Consider the following 20,834-nt stretch of genomic DNA (forward strand, 5'->3'; position numbering starts at 1 on the left):
GGGGGTGGCAAGAGGCAGCGTCCCGCTAACGTCCCGGATGGGTGCAGCCAGGGGCACACTCATGCAGGCCAGTGCCCGGAGGAGGCCGAGGCAGAGCTGGGGACAGGAAAGGTGGCCGTTTCTTCCAAACAACACTGGACAGACGCATGGACAAAACCGAGCTGACGACACAGAATGGAGGGGAGCGAAGGCCAGGGGAGGGGGTGGCTGGGACGGAGGGCACAGCAAACCACGTGATCCGCGACGGGTCAGCTGAATTTTCACCAAGTGTGTGACAGGCAGAAGCGGTGGCTTTTTGGTTTTTTTTTTGGTTTTTTTTTTTTGTTTTGTGTTTTAACCCAACCGTGTCGATGATAATCACTCTTTCCTGATTTGGGCAAAACACGGATGGGCTCAGGAGCGCTGGGAAGCAGTGATGTTGCTTTTTCACATCAAAGGGGCTCTTAAGTTAAGACTCCGCGTGGTAAACACACAGAGGACTACTGGGTGACTCTGATTTACTTCGACAGACTTTTCTACCTCGTTCGACCTTTGTTTTTTTGTTTTGTTTTGTTTTTTTGAATGGGCACAGGCTACTTTTATAATCAAGCTTTGTGTGGTTTTCTTTTTATTTCCAAAAAGCAAACAAACCCCGAATACCTGGTGGGTGGTACTGAGGAGGTAGGAGCTTCGGGGAAGATCTGGGATGATGTGCGGGTTGTGGAACAAAGGGGTTGTTGCTTCTATTGGCTGGCTGGCTGTTCCCTTCAGCGAGATCGAGATGGGGCCAGCTCTCGTTCTGCAGGGCTATGCAAACGTTTCCCTTGGAGCAAACTGCCTCCCGCCCCCACAGCACCTGTCCCTGGGCCACGTGACCACCGCAGGTCAGACAGTGAGGCAGGGCAGAGCAAGGCCGTGGCCAGGGGCGCCTATGGGCATTTCCTTTCGCTATCGAGGTCGGAGTCCCTGGGGGATTCTGATACTTACACGAAGGTAGCAGTGCCTGAATGGAAGACGGATAATCTGGCTGGTGGAAGGAAGTGTGAAAAGACAAAATGTCCTTCTGCTTGGTAGAAAACAAAAGCTACAGGTTTAATGTGGCGCTAAGACGCTATTTCCCTGTCCCCCGAAGAGAGAACAATCGCCTCGTCAGCTGACACTTTTTTGGAAGAGCTGAGCTTAGGGTGGGGCCTCAGGACTGCAGGAAACGAGCGCATGCAGCAGAAAACTTAAAAAAAAGCCCTTTATGTTTCCTGAGGTTGACAACATTCACTGTGGTGCTTGTGCTCATCTGACTGTGAATCCAAAATCAAGCGAGGCTCCCGGAGCTCCCAGAAAGCACTGGAAAGACCGAACACACAGCTTTTCTCTCTCCCTGGTCCGTCCCTAAAGCAGGTGGAGGCTCTCACTGGCAACGCCTGTCATCAGGCACAGATGCAAACGGAGTCCACAGAAAAGCAAACTTCAAGCAGGGGGAGAACCGACCAGGCTGAGTCTCAAGAGACTTATTCCTAAAGCTTCTCAGAGGATTCAAAAGACCATTTCGTTTCTAGAATGACCTCTGGGGTAGCGACCTTACTACGGGTCGTAGCAGCACAGACGCGAAAGCTACTCAGGTGAACCCTACAACCACGAGAAGTGCGGTGGCCACCTGTCACCGTACAAAATTATTACAATATGATGGACTAGCTTCCCTATGCGGTACTTCCCGTTCCATGACTTAGTTATCTTATAACTGGCAGTTGGTTGAGCATTTCATAAGGTATATAATTGTCGAATCACTACGTGGTGCCCTTGAAACTAATACAACATTGTAGGTCAACTCTGTTAAAAAAAAAAAAACAAAAAAAAAAAACCTACAACTGACCCATATGAATTCCAAACAGACGTTATTTAATTGGACAGCTGCAGTTTTCAAGAAATTTGCACAGATTACCGCTGTCAGATATGCGGTGTGAAAAGCAGTTTTCACACTGGAAAGCTATTTTTTGCATAGTAGGCTTCCCACTGTTTATTGAGTTGCGTATGAGGTAATGCACTTGGCTCTACAGTCCCCTGAATATCGATTGCAGAACAGGGTTTTGAGGGTGTCATGCCGCAGAGAACCCTACTTTCATTTTTCTAGTAAAGAACTATGGCTGCCCTCCTCGCCACCTCCCAGAGTCGCAAAGAGCTGCACTACCTCCGTGAGAGATGACCCTCCTGTAGGGCTCGATGACCTTCATGTCAATCCGCTGCTCCTGTTCTCCGATCACCACGGTCCTCCACAGCCGGTTGTCCTCCCGCTCCTCCTCCGCCGTATACTCTGGAATGGACTCTGACTCTTGGCCGGAATCTTTGTTAGCTGTGGAACTTTCTGGAAGGGAAGCACAGAGCAGGACTGAGGAGCAAGACTCCACAGCTGAGGCAGTTCCACCACGGGCCATCTCCTGGCAGAGTCAACCTGATGGCACCCTCTGTTTGGCACAGACAGCCCTTATGCAGATGATTACTTTCCTGACCACATAAAAGATACTCAGTGAGGTCTTGTTTATTGACTGACAGAACGACCAAATCCATGCTAAGGCCACGCTGAGGGTGGGGACAGATGCAGGGCTAGAGATGCCCTGTGTTGGTGGGCTACGGGTGGATAGGCTGCTACCAACTCATCCTTAAACATACAGGTTGAAGACCTGTACACTGTCCTCATGGGGTGAAAGTCTACTTATCAGGCACAGGTCATTTTATTTTCCTTGGGCCACGGATCCTCGTGTATCCTGTGTGTTAGGTATCTCGATGATACCACCAGCCTAGACCCTCCCCCCACCCCCCACCCCCCCATGCTAAGACTCTTACAGAGGAGTTGAGCTCCCTTCCCTACTGGGAGTGAAGCTGGGCAGAAATATGGTGTTACTTCCTACGGAGTTTTCAAAATACGCTATGGAAAGATTTCACAGTGAGCAAGAAACAGACAACTCTGTAGACCAGAAATGCTCTGAGACCAAAAACTCGTAAGACTCCTATTTGTGGGTACATGGGGCAGTACCAAAGCCCGCTGAGCGTTCTTCGGGGGAACATTTACTACACAGTCTCGTGCATCCCCAAACAAGCAGCCATGTTAAGTTTTTGAAAGAGCAGCTGTTTCCATTTTTACTTCAACTGCGAGTAGAGTTTAACAATGGTTATTCTCTGTACGTTTCAGTAATTTGAAGATTAAAAAGATTAGTTATAACCTTCACGATGATTCTGTGAGGTACGATCATTCTTATTTTCTCATTCGTGGGAAAAGACCTTTCATTTACATTGTACTTCTATTTATTTTATGGCACTTCGATAATACGAATATTATTCTTATCTACCACGCATCAGGCAGAGGAGTAGGCATAATGGACCTGCCCGCGCAAAAGCTGACTTTGAAGTAATTTGCTATCGCGCTGTACCCTGCACGTGTGACTGTCTCATTCTCTTCATTTTACCATGAGGCTGCGAATTCCTTGGGCCTGGAAATTGTGCGTGAACCACCTTTGTTACTCACTTTCACCAACCAACCCCACGCTTAGCTTTGAAACCTGCCCAGAGCACCCAGTGAAAACTGAGGCCGCTGGGTAAATAGAGGAAAGCTTGGACCAGTTCCTGAAAATACAGGTAATCTGTAAGGGGACCACAACAAAGCCATCATGTTCTGGAAGATTCCTCAAGACACACTCAAACGTGTCTAATTATCTGTGACTTAGAATTGCAAAATGAAAGCCAGTTGGGAAGCCGTCCCAGCCTTGTCTGCCAACACCAACAGCGACCAGACAGGCAGGCTCACTCTGGCTTCCTCTGCCTTCCCGCCAGTGCCCCTCATCTTACCGAGGACGGAAAGCAGCAACCTTTGGTTGCAGCCCAAGTTCCGCATCACTGGTGCAGATCCATCCATCTGCACTGGACTCCCTGTCTGGACTCCTTTCCTGCTCTCCCTTCCTCTTGGCTGAGGGCCCTTGGACGCTCATCTTAGTTTCCTTCCTGGGACTCTGTTCTCCATCTGGCCTCCGCGCCCTCAGAGCTCTGGGCTCTGATGTGGGCTTGTCTTCAATGTTCCTGTACATGCATGCTCTGCCCTGCAGCGAGCTCACCTTCCACCAGCCCCTCTTTATCCTTGTTTGGGACTCGCTGGCCTGCTCTAGCTTGACCCAGGTGATCAGTGTGGGGTGACTGTTTTGTTTTCTGCATGCTTTGATCGGGGCTACCTCGCTTAAAAAACATTGTACGCCGTATTCTTTTTTCTGGTTGGAAAAATAAAATGCTAACACGAGTACAAACAGTACAGACAATCGTCCATGAAAACAGCAATAATCACCAGTCCTGCTCTCACTCATTATTGTTTGCTCTGTATTCTTTTTATTATGCACATGCACACGAACATACCCCCCACCCTATTTATGATTATTCTATACATTCTACATGCTCTATACATTTTCTTTTATAATGTGCTCGTATCTAATAATATAGCCTAGGGTTCTTTGCATCTCAGCGAATATCAAGCCTGCTCATCTTTTTTTTTTTTAATGTTTATTTATTTCTGGGACAGAGAGAGACACAGCATGAGAGGGGGAGGGGCAGAGAGAGAGGGAGACACAGAATCGGAAGCAGGCTCCAGGCTCTGAGCTGTCAGCACAAAGCCTGACTCGGGGCTCAAACTCACAAACCATGAGATCATGACCTGAGCCGAAGTCGGTTGCTCAACCGACTGAGCCACCCAGGTGCCCCGTAGCCTGCTCATCTTTTTAAAAGCCTATTTATTTATTTTTTTAGTAATCTCTATCCCCAGTGTGGGGCTCAAATTCAAAACCCTGAGATCAAAAGTCACATGCTCCTCCCACTGAGCCAGCCAGGCACCCCTAAACCCTGCTCATTTAATTTTTTTTAAAGTTTATTTATTTATTTTGAGAAAGAGAGAGAGAGCGTGGGGGGTGGGGTGGGCGGGCAAAGAGGGAAAGAGAGAGAATCCCAAGCAGGCTCTGTGCTGACAACGAGGGGCTCAAACTCACAAACCGTGAGATCATGACCTGAGCCGAAACCAAGAGCCAGATGCTTAACTGACTGAGCCACCCAGGCGCCCCAAACACTGCTCATTTTAAAAAAGTAGCCCCAGAAGGACGCCTGACTGGTTTAGTCAGTAGAGCCTGTGACTCTTGGTCTCAGAGTTCCAAGAGTCCAAGAGTGGGTTGTGAGTTCAAGCCCCACATTGGGCATGGAGCCTACTTAAAAAACAAAAAAATAATAATAATAAAAATGAAAATAAAGAGTAGCCCTAGGGTATTCCATTTTGCCGATGTCTTTTAGTTTGTCAATCCCACAGTGATAGAACTTTAGTTTTATTCTATTTTGTTGTCGTTCTTATAGAGGACTTGGTTCAATAAGTATCTTTGTGCTTATCTTACTTCATTTGTGCACGTGTTGCTGTAAATTAACTTTCTAGCAGGTGAATGCTGGGTCAGACACTATAAGCACTTGACGTTTTTATGGATATTTTTGTCCTTGAGTGTATCACACCAAAATATATGAGGAGTTGTTTTCCTCCAAAAACTCTGGAGGATATTAAAGTTTTTACCCCTTGACAATTGATGGTGAAACCGGTCTGTTGTTTTTATTTGTATTCCTTTAAGTATTAAAGAAGGTGACACTTTTAAGTGTTTATTAGCTATTTATATTTCTCTTGCTGACAGGGAGGCACCTGTAAGGTCCTTTGCCTCTTGTGGTCCTTACAGATTTGCTGAAGTTCTTTATGTAGAACTTTTGTCATGGTTTGCAATTCGTTTCCTGCTTCGGCTTAGCTTTAATTTTTTTTTTAATGTTTATTTATTTTTGAGAGAAAAAGAGAGAGAGTGGGGGAGGGGCAGAGAGAGAGAATCCCAAGCAGGCTCCACACTGTCAGCACTGAGCCCGATATGGGGCTCGAACTCACGAACCCTGAGATCATGACCTGAACCCAAGTCGGCTGCTTAACTGACTGAGCCACCCAGGCACCCCTGTGCTGAGCTTTTAAATTGATTTTTTTTTTTTCCAAACAGAAACTTAGTATTTTTATATAGTTGAATCTGTTTACATTCGTCTCTACGTTTTTTGGTCCTTGTTTCATAGTAAGAACGGGCACTTCTACCTAAAAGTGTGTATATATACAAATACACAAGACTTTTCCTGCACTTGATGTTTTTAAACAAGCATTATTACTCATTTTGGCATAAAAGTGTGGACCCTTTTATGGAATGCTATCTCTGTTGGCCTCAAAGAATGAGAGCTGGCAAGATGCTGGAGTTCCTTTTCCTTCCCCACCTTTTTCTGGTTGATATAAATGGGCAAAATACATTATTTAACAGCTGGGTGCACAGTACATTCTCAAAGTGTTCATTTCTAAAAGTCAACCGTATAAGCCAGTCAGAAGCAAAGATGGCTTTATTTACTCCCTTGAGTTAGCAATCTCCTCTAGATCCTAATTCTTCCACTTTACTCTAAATTACCATTCTCCCCCCAACCCAAGCCATCATCTTCTGTTTTCAAAAACCTCAGGACTCACTTAACTGGCCCCAGGGCCTCCAAATTTAACTTTTGGCCTGATGCCCTCTTCACTAAGAAATGCTTAGAAATTTTCTTTGTCTCCCTTCCTCAGTAACCAGCTTTTCTCCCCGATGACGGTTGAAGTCAATTAGGCCCCAGGGAGGAACATTTTCCTTTGTCTTTTTTTTTTTTTAATTTTTTTTTTTTTTAATGTTTATTTATTTTTGAGATGGAGACAGAGCATGAGCAGGTGAGGGTCAGAGAGAGAGAGGGAGACACAGAATCTGAAACAGGCTCCAGGCTCTGAGCCATCAGCCCAGAGCCCGACGTGCGGCTTGAACTCACGGACCGTGAGATCATGACCTGAGCCGAAGTCGGGCGCTTCACCGACTGAGCCACCCAAGCGCCCCTTTCCTTTGTCTTTTGAGAGATGACTTGATACACAGGCTCCCGAACGTCCTTTGCTGTACAGACACCGTGGGGGATCCATTGTTGGTGTGTAAAGGGGATCCCCTAGAGGTGGGATTAGCTGTGGCCTCCAGCAGGGATGTGTCTCTGGGAACGGGGACCAGCTTTCCACAGTGTGATCAGACACTGATGATGTGCATCACCTTAGCAGACCCTGTTTGAACTTCCTCTCGTTAGAGGAAAGACATCCTGTATAGAGTTGGGAAGTTTTTAAGTAAAGTTCTTTTGGTGTCAAAGAGCAGGCAGGAAGTTTGTCTGAAGATAAAACTCAGCATAACACAAGCGCCGAGAAAATCGTCCTTTCAGACCGCACCATCTGGCACGAGGTGGCTTGTGGGTAAAACAAGATTAACACTTGTTTTAGTCGTGAGTAGTTTAGGTGTGGAGTTAAAACACGGAACTGATTTTACAAGCTGCTCACCTGCAGGCTCTGATTATCTGGAAAAAAATGTTGGAGCACCTTATTCAGACCAAAACTGGCTGTTGTTAGGGGTGAGTTTTGGGAAAAGGGAGCTCAGATGAGGTCACTAAACATTATGTAGGAGCCTAGGAGGAAAATAATACAAAAAGCATGTGAATGTTTCTTACAACATTCTTATCAGAAGTATTCAGGCTAAAATTCTTGATCATTTTTCCATTTCTTGTGTGAAATGCTTTTGCTGAGACCTGAATTACGGCAAAAAATAACTATGGTGAGTTTGGAAAGCAGAAATAGTGCATATTTCTCACCTTCAGATATTTTTGTTTTAACTCTTTTTTTCATGTTTATTTTTGACAGAGAGAGACAGACAGAGCATGAGGGGGGGGTGCGGGGCGCAGAGAGAGGGAGACACAGAATCTGAAACAGGTTCCAGGCTCTGAGCTGTCAGCACAGAGCCCAACGCGGGGCTCGAACCCATGAGCTGTGAGATCATGACCTCAGCCGAAGTCAGATGCTCAACCGACTGAGCCACCCAGGCGCCCCAACCTTAGGATATTTTTAAGTTTCGAGAATTAATATAACAAAGCATGTTTCTAATAACAAGGCTCAGCTCTCCCTTATTCTGAAAGACTGACCTCCTAACCCCCTCAGCATCTTTGTATGTTTAGTATCTTTGGCACTTGTAAATATCAAAGGAAGTCAAGCTCAATTCTATCAGTCCTTCAAATGATATTTTCCAACCCCTCGGACACAATTATTAAAGAAAATTTTATAGCAGTGGAGGCCAGTTTAATGTTTTTTGACAGTGAGATTCACAAGTGTTTCATAAGTAAAACCACAACGTGGGCAAACAATCTTCCAGGAATATTTGGTTATCAGCTACACAATAAAACAGGCAAATGGCAGGAGAGTTCTTCAAGGGCTGGGTAAGGTAAGAGCCCTGGAGTCATGAAAATGGCTGGCTACAAAGACATGTAAATAAATGGAAGGGTAGGTTACCAGGCTTGGCTTTGCGTGTGTCAGCCTCATCTAGTGAAAGACCCCCTCTTACTCACAGTCAATATATTATGGAGAAGCAGCATGGCCCAAAAGTCATGGACAACAGCTCCGGGTTCGAATGCTGGCTCTGACATTTACCAGCTATCTGACCTCAGGTAAGTTGTTAAGCTATCTGTGCCTCCGTGTTCTCATCCTAAAATGGGGCAAACATGATTCCTACCCATACAGTGGACATTCCCGGGGCTGAGGGTTAAAATACTTAACATATATAAATGCTTAATATTTATAAAATACTTAATATTTATAAAGCACCTAGCACAAATGCTGGCACATGGTAAGCACTACGAAAGGGTTCATTAAGTGAATCACTCACCAAACATCTTGAAACACTGTTGCCTTCAAAACTCCAACTGTGTTTAGAACACATACACTTGGTTCAAAATGCAAGAGACCCACAAACATGCAGCTTTCAGGCATTTACTTTGTAAGCTGGAACTTTAATGTCGTCCTCTCTCTTACACAGTCTGTTATCTATATCTGCAGGTTTATAAAACAAAGCTCTTCAGATGGCTTTCTGTGTTTTCAATGTTTCACGTTGTTGTTTGTTTAAAACAGGGCCCGGATATACATCTTATATTTGAAAATCAAAGAGGGCTTTAAAAGTCAACTTACATTAAAATTCTGTCCTTTGAATTTAAGACCTAAATGTAGGGTTGTGGTTGGTAAACTGGTTCTTTCAACAAAACATTGTCAGCTGAATACAAGGAAACGATGTCAGCAAGTGACAGCTTTAATTACCAGCTTTTTCAGCCACCGCCACTTTGCTTAGCACTTTTGCTATTTATAAAAATAAAAGGTTCAGATGTGGTGTGGCACGGAGCTCCACGACAACGGGGAGGTACAGGGGGAGAGAGGGAGGGACCAGCTCACGCCCCAGCTGTCTTCTGTGGGATTTGAGTCAAGGCGTGACTCTTACAACGTGGGCATCTCTCAGCAGGAACAGGGCTGGGGCGGCTGGGGGAGGCTGGGGTGGGCAGAGTAGCTGGGGATCAGTCTCTGACACGGTAGCAAAGAACATGAACTCAAGCCCTTTCACCTTCCATTTGTGTATTTCTACTTACAGAGTCAAACACCCAGATAACTACAGCAATGCGAGAACACAGTACCAATGCAATATAAAATCGCTATTTACACATCAGGAACTACAGTACAAGTAGTCTGGCCAGTTTTTTTTTTTTAACTTGAGGAAATAAAGCCTTATCCTTTGTGAAGGCAGGGTCTGAATCTGTGCTCGTCATGGTAGGAGTCCCGGGGCCTCAGTGATCATTGATTGAATTACTCAACTAATTTGATGAATTTCCTAATTACGTTCTCTTACAAATGATGCTGCTGGAATTAGCACGGCCGTAGGCATCAGGGCATCATTCCATTGTGCTGTTTCCTTTTTTGACGGTAATAGTTTTCATAATGGAGTAGCTGTGGCCAGGATACTCTCACTCTGAATTTCAAATATTATAAACGCCACCCTGTAAAGCAGAAACTGTGGAATGCCATTTTATAAAGCAAGTGCTTTGTGTTTGTATATTTCTTAACAAACCCGATTTTACTGAGCAAGAGAAGGAACGACATGAGACTGAGATTCCTATCAGGAATGTCGGTGTTTGAGCCACCAACTTTTACTTTTCTTCCTTTTTATTCTTCTCCCATCACCCCCAGGTCATCCCTCCCTCCTTCCTGCTTTATTGGACGTATAGCAACAAACCTAATAAAGTCCCTGCCTCTGCAGAGCAGACTATGCAACCCGATAGTTAAATGATAGGTTTTAATTACTGACACAGGGAAAATAAAATAAGCAGAGGGGTTGGGGCGCCTGGGTGGCTCAGTCGATGAAGCATCCGACTTCGGCTTAGGTCATGATCTCACCGTCCGTGGGTTCGAGCCCCGCATCGGGCTCTGTGCTGACAGCTCAGAGCCTGGAGCCTGCTTCGGATTCTGTGTCTGCCTTTCTCTCTGCCCCTCCCCTGCTCACGCTCTCTTTCTCTCTCTCAAAAATAAATAAACATTAAAAAAAAATTTTTTTAAATAAGTAGAGGGGTAGAAAGTGACTGGGTGTGGGGGGGGGGTGGGTGTGGGAGGCGCCTTTGATTATAGAGGTCAAGGAAGGTCTCTGATGGCAACTGATTAAGATCTGAATAAAGAGAAGAAGCCAACTATGGAAGGGACTTCAAGGAAGAACATTCCAGATAGTGGGTGCTTGTACAAAGAAACTAGTAAGTTCTAATTTCTTTGCTTCTGCAAACCCAGCCCTAATTTTCTTATAACGCAGCATGTAATGGTGTTCTCACAACCCCAGTGCCTAGCACAAGGCCTGCTGAGAACAAGCATTTAACAAAGGAGCAAAGGCTGTGTACAACCTCTGTGAACCATCCTGTGCTATCACGCTCTAAACTGTCGATCACAGCCGCCTATGACCTGAGATGCAAAGAGAAGATTCTAGAAACCACAGAAAGGAGCCACCAGCAACCAAATGGGACATCTGTTCCTCGTGCCACTTAAATAATCTTTCATTTCTCATGTAACTTTGGCCTTGACAACTTGGCAACTTACCGTGCCCAGTGTACTCAAAAGAATCTGCTTCATCGGGGGTATCAAGTTCATCCACATTGATATCGATTTCATCTGGGCTGTCCAGGTTATCATCAGAGAGAATAGACCCTTCACTTTGTTGGTCCAGAGAAAGATTGATATTTGGGGCAGTGAGTTTGATCCTGCGAGGAGGAGTGTCGTTAAGATCCAGAGAATTGGGAGGTTCTAAAGAGGAAAAAGAATAGCAACATCAAGTACTAGACTGTATACGCGGCTGCCAACAGTGGGTGGGCCCCAGTGAAAAACATTTTTAAGGCCCTTAAGCAAAGGCACACCTGCTAAAAATCCTTATATGCCATTGACATCCCTTTCTTGACCAGCGGGCCTCAGGACTGGGCTTATCCCAGCCACATCAGCCCTGGCCACATAAACATAAAAAGCGGGAGCCAGTTTTCAGAACTATCCTGTTTAGGTGGAAGAACCTGACACTGACGTAACGTTGAACTGAATTTTTATGATGCATAAGAAAAACAGCTAAGCTTACATAGATCTCATAATGGTTCGTGCAGACATCACTCCTATGGAATGAAGGCTATGAACTTTACTTATTCATCTATTATGTTCATAGTTACTCCTCAAATACTTCTCTTCAGTTCCTGACAACTCTGGGTATGATCTGTAGTCATCTTGGTATACCTCTCAATTCTAGAATTCTAACTCGGCTCTTGTCCTAAGGGAGGTGACACTGTTTCTTTTTCATTAAATTTTTTCCTCTGTATAGACCATCACCCAAACTGTGTTCCATGTAATGTTTTTATGTATTATACTTGAAGAAAGCTTCTATTGGCCGATAAGTTTGAAAAACATTGGGTTTCTGTATTATAGGAATTCTCCGAGCAGTGTTCTCCAAAAGAATGTTTTGTGATGAGGGGTTCCATGTAGCTATTGAGCACCTGCAATGAATCCAGTGCAACTGAAGAACTGAACTTTCCACATTTATCTTAAGTTTTCATTAATTTAAATAGCCACTTGTAGCTAACTGCTACCATATAGGACAACCATAGCCTTAATGCCTGTGTTATTCAAAGTGCATTGTGAACCTTCAAGAGTGGTGTAGACATACGGTGGCTATTAGGCTTATTTGACCATAGACGGAACATTTAAAAATCATTATGTCCCATGACTAGTATCTTGAAAAATGCCCTATTAAATACTTGGACAGAAAAAAAAAAATGACTTGCTTTTTTCTTGTTCCATTCTAGGCTTGGCCGATAACATCAGGGCTCAGGATCTTGGTACGATCCTGGAGCTGGTACGGTGCAAAGGGTGACCTCAGTACGAAGCGTGAGTACGAGGCAACTGGAAATTTAAAATTCTCTTTGGATATGCCGTGAGCTATACACCTGTGGTGTGTAAGGGCTTTTTGTTTGTCTGTTTCAGCACTCAGGATACCGAGCTTTCTTGACATCACATTTTCAATTGTACACATTCTGACAGTCAAGTACAAATATGGTGAGCCTCGGTGCGAGCTAGGATTTGGTATGATGATATAGGGTAGCTACTTATCCCAGGAACTGAAAACACTGGCAGTTCCAGCTGTGGCCCAGGAGGGAAAAGGCGGCCCCCACGAAGCAGCATCGGTATTCACGTCAACCCTGAAATTAACCAAATCGAGCCTACCACCCTCCTCGCACATTTTTTTTTTTTCTCTCTCTCTCTCTCCCTTCACTTTTATCACGGAAATCACAAGTTGGATGCCTAGGGAATGGTTCTCTCACTGAATATAGCAGTGTTGGGATACAGAACACCCCTAAAGGAAATGAAGAAAGGCTCCTCTCACCCGGCCTCATGTCTGCAGCACTGGGACTCAGCATTCCGTCCTCCAGGGGGACGTCCATGCCTACATCCTCTGACAGCAGTCTGAAAAAGAGCAAAGCAGAGCGTGTAAACAATTGTATGGGATTTATCTTTCTCTGAAAGGCCAGCCCAGAGATCCCAGGATGACATTTTCACCTCCCTTGGAATAACCTCAGTATGTGCGCCAGGGCTAGTGTAAGTGGCCCCATTGAGAATTAAGACTTTCTGCGACTAAGACCCATGGAGGACTAAGACCCATGGAGACCAGTTTTATTCTGTGCACATAGTAAGCCATTTCTCCTACCAACTCGTGTAAGTAAGCACACACCACAGGAGGAAAAAAAACAAAATCAGAAACAGGAAAAGCAAATAACTAATAAAATATACTTCAGGTGGGCGTTTCATACTTCCTCAACAACAGAGGCAACATCCGTGCTTTGGAGTCAAGACAGGCCCGACTTCGTACAGCTCTCTTCCTGTGTGTAAATCTGAGCATATTAAATTGCTGTTGGGCAGAGAAAGCATACTCCGCTGCTCTCTCTTTATCAGGACATTAGGGATATACCCCCTACCTCGTTGAGTTGCTGAAAAGTTAAGCAATCAATGTGAAGTGCCTAACGTTCCTGCGAAGGTACCAACTGATGTTATTTCCTATCCTTCTTTGAATATTTAAAGATTCACCGTGAATTACATGTTGGTGAAGGCAGTTCTGGTAATGAGCTATTATCTCTTCTCTCTAAACGGTATTGAGGCCAGGACTGCTTATATGTAAGCCCAGGGTAGGAGAATAGGAAAATGCTGGAGAAAATTGTGACAAATGCATATGCTCTCATAGGACTACTGTTCATAGTGAATCCCCTTTGACTTATTTTTACCTCCTGTCCCTTGTTCAGTATATCCCCATTGGTCGTGATAATATGTTTTTCTTCTTATTTTTTTTTTAATTTTTTTATGTTTATTTGTTTTTGAAAAAAGGAGACACACTGTGAGTGGGGGAGGAACGGAGAGAGTAAGACACAGAATCCGAAGCAGGCTCCAGGCTCGGAGCTGTCAGCACAGAGCCCACCGCAGGACTCGAACTCACGAGCTGTGAGATCATGACCTGAGCCAAAGTCAGACGCTCAACCGACTGAGCCACCCAGGCGCCCCAATACATTGTTCTTCTTGATGCCTTCCATGTAACTTCACTCATCTGGGGTTAGTCCTTGTGATGAAGGCACTAATCTAAATTTAAGCATGATTAAACCTTTGTGTTAGCATTCTAAATTTAATCCCTCCCTCTCTGTTACTGACACTTTTCTCCACTTGAATCTGTGTCTACTAAATTTGGAATCTGCTTACCTGGATGATTAACTTCTCCAGGACCCAAGTCAAACTTCTTCTTGTCAGTAAAGCACCATGATAAAAACAAAATTCTACGTCTCTAATGATTACTGTACTTGCTTCATTTATTCAAAAGTATGTAGTGAATATCGACTATGTGCTGAGGATACAGAGGAACAGAACAGATGAGCCTCATTCCTGCGGAGATGGGACGATGGGGTGAAAATAGTGACTATCACCAATAATTCAGTGCTGCTCTCTGAGACAAGTGAATGTCCATGCGTTTACCCATCAACCCCAAAGAGCCCTTCAAAGACACAATGTCGGGGAGTTTCTATCTTCATACACTTGCTGAGGCTTCTATCCTGTGTCTTCTCCAAAACGAATTCCTGCACCCTGGCAGAAAGACAGTGAGCAAGAGGTTGGTGTGGGAGTCAAAGGTAATAATATATTGGCAGGAACAAGGAAAATAGTGTCAAACAGAGACACCGTACTGGGTGGCCGCAAACCAACTGTTCAGCAATAGAGGGGGCGGGGGGGTGAGCAAAGAGAAGGCCTGTGCCAGACCCCAGGTTTGAAAGTCCTGGGACCCAGCGGGACGGTTTTCCATGATGGTGGAGCTTTTCAGATTTCCTTACCACGAGCCCCTGTTACGTGAAGTAATCTGTATGTGGTCTCCTTGACGTGCACCCTGTAGTATCTGTAAATTGCTATTTAAGAGCAATTGGATTCCAATCTCAGTTCTATCACTCACTGTGTGTCATATGACAAATTATCTAATCTTTCTGTTCCTCTATTTCGACACCAATAAAAGAGGGAGAAGGCATGATGCCAAAAAAGTAACCCGAAAAGGGAAAAAACGTGATCCGTTATTATTGTTGTTCTTTCTATCATCTATTATGACTGCCTTCTCTATTGGCCTGGAAGCTTCATGGGACAGGAACCACGTCTGTCTCTACTGTTATGTCTCCAGCACTTGGTAGAAGTCAATACCCGATAAATATGTGTTGAATTACTGAGCTTGAAATTACCTAAATGCACATGTACGTTATTTCCTCTCGTCTTCTATGAGTCAATCTTAAAAAAAAAAAAAAAAAAAAAAAAAGACATCATAGCTGTACCTATTTCATAGAGCACACAAAGGTGCACATAAGGGTACTTGGCCTTAGCCCAAAAATAAATATGAGGGCTTTAAAATAGGTAGATAGTATCAGTCTCAAATTTTTGTAGGTTTTATTTGCGGCAACATGGATGAGCACGGAGGGTATCGTGCTAAGTGAAATCAGCCAGAGAAAGACAAATACCATATGATCTCACTTATCTTAAAAATCAGCCCACCAACCAACCAACCAAACAAAACCAACAAAAAACACAAACAGACCCACAAATACACAGAACACCCTGGTGATTGCCAGAGGGGAGGGAATGGGGGATGGGCAAAACTCATGAAGGGGAGTGGGAGACACAGGCTTCCGGTTATGGAAAGAGTAAGTCACGGGGATGAAAGGTACAGCACAGGGAATATAACGGTGTTGTAACAGTGACCGATGGCAGCTACACTTGTGAGCACAGCACAACATACACAGGTGTCAAATCACTATGCTGTGCACCTGATATGAATGGAACACTGTGTGTCAACTATGCTTCAATAAATAAAATAGTTTTGTAGGTTTTCTTAATGTTTGTAAGTTATGGGAAACATCCAGGGAATAACTTTAAGAGTCCCAGATCTGAGGGTATAGTTCTGGATTTTAATTCTCCAATAGTATTGACAAACTGATGGGCCCTGAGAAAATTGTCCAACCACCTTTGTGATTTTAAATCGAGATTATAATAAATACCTAATATCCCAGGGACTATGGAGAATAAATATAATACACATATGAGTACTCTGGAAATTAGCATTGACTAAGTTTAACATATTACATTCCCTCATTTTAGACCTAATATTTGTGATTTAATTGAAGTATGTGCCATTGTTGGACAAAATACAATTAAGGTTGGGTATTAACCCAGGCGAGAGAAAATTTCAGTATGACATAAATCTCCATAGACTCCATTAGTGCTCTGAACTCACTGACGTTAGTGAATAGAGCCTTTGTCTCTCAATACTTTTTGGCAACACAGAGCAGGGATCCTGTTAAGAAGGTGCTAGAAGGCCAGCAGTAGCATGCAGAGGGGGAAGGGAAAACTGAAGGTTGTAGTCAGGGGTGATCAGAAAAGAGGGACTCTCAGACCATGGCTATTACAGAAGGCCATAGGGTCATTTTAGGAAACCATGGGGACAGAGAAGGAAAGTTGAACCAAAATAGCCTTGAGGCAAAAACCTGAAAGAAACACTAGTTGTGTTCATTGTAAATACTTCAACCACATTCATGCCTTGGATCTGTAAATATTTATAGAAATGACGTGGCCAACCAGAGTAGCTGGCAGTTGAGCAAGACAGACTTAAGATCAATAGTGGATGCCTCTCGGGATCTATTGGGTAACAAATCTGTTCAGCGTGAAGGTAAATATTTTTCCTCATCCATCCATAGCCATACTCAATTTGGGGTATTCTGTCTACAGAATGGAGTTACCAAAGAGGCTGAGGGAATTGTAAAATACAAGTGGGACTCTACTATGGCCGACCTCTCAAACAGATGCTCAGCTCCACGTCTCCATCTAGAGGATGGATCCAAGACTGTTTGTTTGCTGGATGGTTTTCTACTCGTTACTGCTCTCCACCAAATATTTCTGGCTCTTGGCCTTCTGGGCACATGGTAAAATTGTACTTTCCTGCTCTCCTTCGAAATTAGGGTGGTCAGGTGATTTGCTCCGACAAAGGGAATGAGACCAGAAGTGGTAGGTGTCACTTCTGGGCAGAAGAATTAGGTAGGAGCCAGTGCGTAGGTATCATGGGCTGCTTCCCTTCTTGGTGGTCGAGCTGGGACTCTGTCAGGTTGTGGCCAAGTGGCTATGAGGAGCAGAGGCCCCCACTAAAGCTCACGGACTATGTAAAGAAGAAAGGAATTTTTGTTGTGGTTTGCCCGAAGATGTTGAGTTTCTTTGTTACCACATCCTAATCCAGCCCATTCTGACTAGTACAGCTGGCCTTTATTATTCATTTTGAAGGGAGTATCTGACTCTCACTCTGCCCTAATTTGGGAATTCCATTTCCCACCTTCTCAACCTAGGCTCATGTGGACGATATACATCTTGTCTGGGTTACTCACACACAAAAGAATATTTTTAATGTTCAGAAGGGCATCAAATGCTTTCAGCTATTTTTTAAACTCGAGTATTTCTATATCATCTTGATGGTTTTTCCATCTAGCGCCTGTTAATTTGCTTAATGCTTTTCTTTAAATTGACTTATGTTAGTTAAGTAAATTTATTTTGAAAGGAAGGTTTGTATCAGGTATATATGGAAACTTAGTGTCACTTGCCTAAAATTGTCACATAAGTGAAATATAATAAAAACAAAATGATGCTATTAAATTCAAGGTAGAAACCCCAAGGCTTTCACTCAAGACTTTCACTCTGTTAGAAAAAAAAAAAGACTAGTGTCCTGAAAAGTATAGCCCTGTATCATTATAAATACAAAGACATGCTGTATGAGATAAAGCAACAAAAAAGTAATTAATACATTTCCAAACTTGAAAGAAACCAAGGGAAATCCCCAGGTGACAGAAACAGAGTTACTCCAGAAAGCTGATGGGAAAGTAGCCCACAGGATTTTGGACTGGACACAGGTTTTAGGGCTCCCCAGGAGAAGTGACCTCCAGGTGCTGGAAGAAAGGCCTAGATCAGAACTTCTAAAGAAAGCGGTGGACCTTAAAGAACGGCCCCCTTACTGAAAAGGGGATGAGAGGAAACTCTAGTCTCTGGCCTTGGAAATCAAGTCTGCCTGGAATCTTGGATGGAAAATGAGAAGCAATCTATAAGAATTAGGCATGCACTTGTATGCCAAGCATGTTTCAATTTATATTACCCGAATGATGTAGGTAACCCAAGTCAAGAGATTAAAATTAAATCTCATCTCTCTGAAAGATGAGCTCACACCAAAAAAACCCCAAAGCCAAAAAACTCAAACTACAAACTACACAAGGGAAAAAACACTATGAGGGATTGCCATCAGATGCAGTAGACAGAGGAACTGGCAATAAAAGTCCCCCTGCTGAAAAGGAACAATATGAAAGAGATTGTAGCGATTAAGGAATAATTTTTCAACCTTTCTTGTATGAAAGCACTGAGATCTGAGGCTGTCGGGCTTAGCTGGTAGTGTCACTTACCCTGACTAGCCAGGCTGCTTCAAAAAGGAACTTCTAAAAATAATAATGCAGAAAAGGGGTGCCTGGGTAGCTCAGTCAGTTAAGCGTCCAACTTCAGCTTGGGTCATGATCTCACGGTCTGTGGGTTTGAGCCCCATGTCGGGCTCTGTGCTGACAGCTCGGAGCCTGGAGTCTGCTTCCGATTCTGTGTCTCCCTCTCTCTCTGTCCCTCCCCCTCTTGTGCTCTCTGTCCTCAAAAATAAACATTAAAAATATATACAATGAGGCAGAAGGGTTGACAATAAAGTGACATAAAAACTGTCAGAAAAATATTAACCACAGGAAAGCAAACATCACACTACTGATATCAAACAAGATACATTTTAGGCAGAAAAGCATTATTAAACTTTACGAAAGTTATTATTTCACAGTAAAAGAAATAACTCTTCAGAAGATATAATAATCCAGAACCTATATGCTTTCAACAACAGCCCCAAAATAAAACAAACATTGAATGTAAGTTATAAGAAAATTAATTTTGTGTGGGAATATTTCAATAGACTTCTCAAGAATTTATAAATCAATCTGAAAAAAAGGCATAAAGATATAGATTTGAATATAATAATATAGCTTGATCTAATAGATCTGTACTCAATAAAAGTACACAATTTTTTTTTCAAACTTACAAAAACTGACTATATAGAATGTCTCACAAAATACCAGAAGTCAAAATCACATGTGCCATAATCTCTGACTTCAGGGACATACATCTAGAAATCAATCATGAGAAGACAATTTGGAAACCGAAAAATCCATTTGTAAATAACCGACAACAAAGCTCCATGAAACAAAAGTTGTGAAGGCAGCTAAGGAAACTCCTAGAAGAAAACAAATCGTTTTGAATTCGGATATTAGAAAATCAAACGGACTGAATTCCCGGAGTTCAACTCAACCCAGGAAGCCAAAAAAGAACCGCGCTCTCATGTGATTCGATGCTATTTGTGTTAAATCTGTGTACCACCTCTCACGATCATGAATATCAACTCAGGGGGACAGTGACATAAGTGATTCTCCAGTTTGAGAGTGGATTCCACGTGCATTGGTTGATTTTGTATTTCTGGGACTTCATAAAGCAGCTAGTATGCAGTCGCATGGCACTAGGCAGTCATCTAGTGAATGACCGCAAACACAAAACTTTTGGACACAGTGAAACGCACTTCCTAGACCAGGTACAGAGGTAAGCCCATTCTACATTTTACATCCTTTCAGCATGACTGAATCTGGAAGGACTTAACTGTTGCTGTAGGACTAGCCTTGCCTGAGATCAGGTTCTTTTTAATAGGAAAGGAGCAGGGAACCAAGATTTGTCTCACACACACACACACACACACACACACACACACACACATCTAGCATTTCTAGATGGTAATGTTTCCTGACGGGCATAAACACCCAGAAGTACGCAGCAACCCTTTTGGAGTATAATCATTCTTGTAAGATTGGCCACTAAAAAATATAGCTCCATAGAGGTAGGACAGCAGATTAAGACCTTAATTGTTCTTTAGAAAAATATCATATGGTTATATTTGGCTATTTTTGGGGAAATGATTACATAAAGAGAAAGTTCTTTACGTCAGAGTTTCTAAAAAAATTCTCCCGGTTTCCTTCTGGTCAAGTAAGATATACCGGACTGTTCAAGTGGCTTCCTCTAGAAATGGCGAGACAGGGAAAAAAGAAAAATCAAACAAAACTTTTCATGAGGTGCTTGCCTTCCTTTGTTAAGTAGGTAAATTAGCCCTTTAAAGCCCACAGGTTGGAGGACTGCCGTTTCAGGATTCTTGTCTGATAAAGTAGGCTGCACAATTTAAGGTAAGAATGGGTGCCATGTTGTGAACCCCAGGGCACTTACCAAATTACTCAAGTGGGAGGCAAGCCAGAGAGGCTGCCCTGGGTTTCACACTCCGCTTAATCACGCTGATCCCAAGGAAAGGAAGGGAGCTTAGGTCCCACAACAGGAAACTGGGTTTCAGCCCATAAAATGAGGCTCTTGGCAACAATTAGCTGCTCAGCTGAGCTTCCTTACCCTAGAACAGATAAGCGCTGTGGCCCCTAGGGGCCAGCCAGGGGAGGCAGATAAGAAAGGGGTGATGACAGGGAAAGCGGATGACAAAGTGAAAGACACAGACATTGGGCCCTCGCCCAGATACCAACTTCTCTAGAGATTCTGCAGAAACCCACAAGCCGTGCCATCATTTCTCGGGTCCTCAGAGGAGAGGAACACAATGCAGTCTCCTTACCCAGGGTCAGATTCTAAAAGTCTGCAGGTGGCAAAGGGGACTTGTGGTCCAAATGGCCCTTGGATAAGGTTCTTGAGCTGTTCCCTAAATTATAACGTATGTGGTTGAAATCCTCTGTGTATAAAATCCTTT

General features: G+C 43.6%; 1 protein-coding gene across 8 annotated transcripts in view; it reads right to left on the bottom strand.

Annotated features, from left to right (window-relative positions):
• The window catches only part of PRUNE2 (prune homolog 2 with BCH domain), a 270,970-nt gene that overhangs the window by 27,126 nt on the left and 223,010 nt on the right, over positions 1-20,834 (bottom strand). For all 8 annotated transcript variants that reach the window (XM_078436921.2, XM_078436919.2, XM_078436917.2 and 5 more), the window contains 3 exons: positions 12,813-12,892; positions 10,994-11,197; positions 2,162-2,335 (listed from right to left, as the gene is read on the bottom strand). In XM_078436921.2, coding sequence (XP_078293047.2) covers positions 2,162-2,335; positions 10,994-11,197; positions 12,813-12,892 — 458 coding nt within the window. The remainder of the gene's footprint in view (positions 1-2,161; positions 2,336-10,993; positions 11,198-12,812; positions 12,893-20,834) is intronic.

The sequence above is a fragment of the Panthera onca genome, chromosome D4, assembly GCF_046562875.1.
Source record: "Panthera onca isolate mPanOnc1 chromosome D4, mPanOnc1 haplotype 2, whole genome shotgun sequence".
Lineage (NCBI taxonomy): Eukaryota > Metazoa > Chordata > Mammalia > Carnivora > Felidae > Panthera > Panthera onca.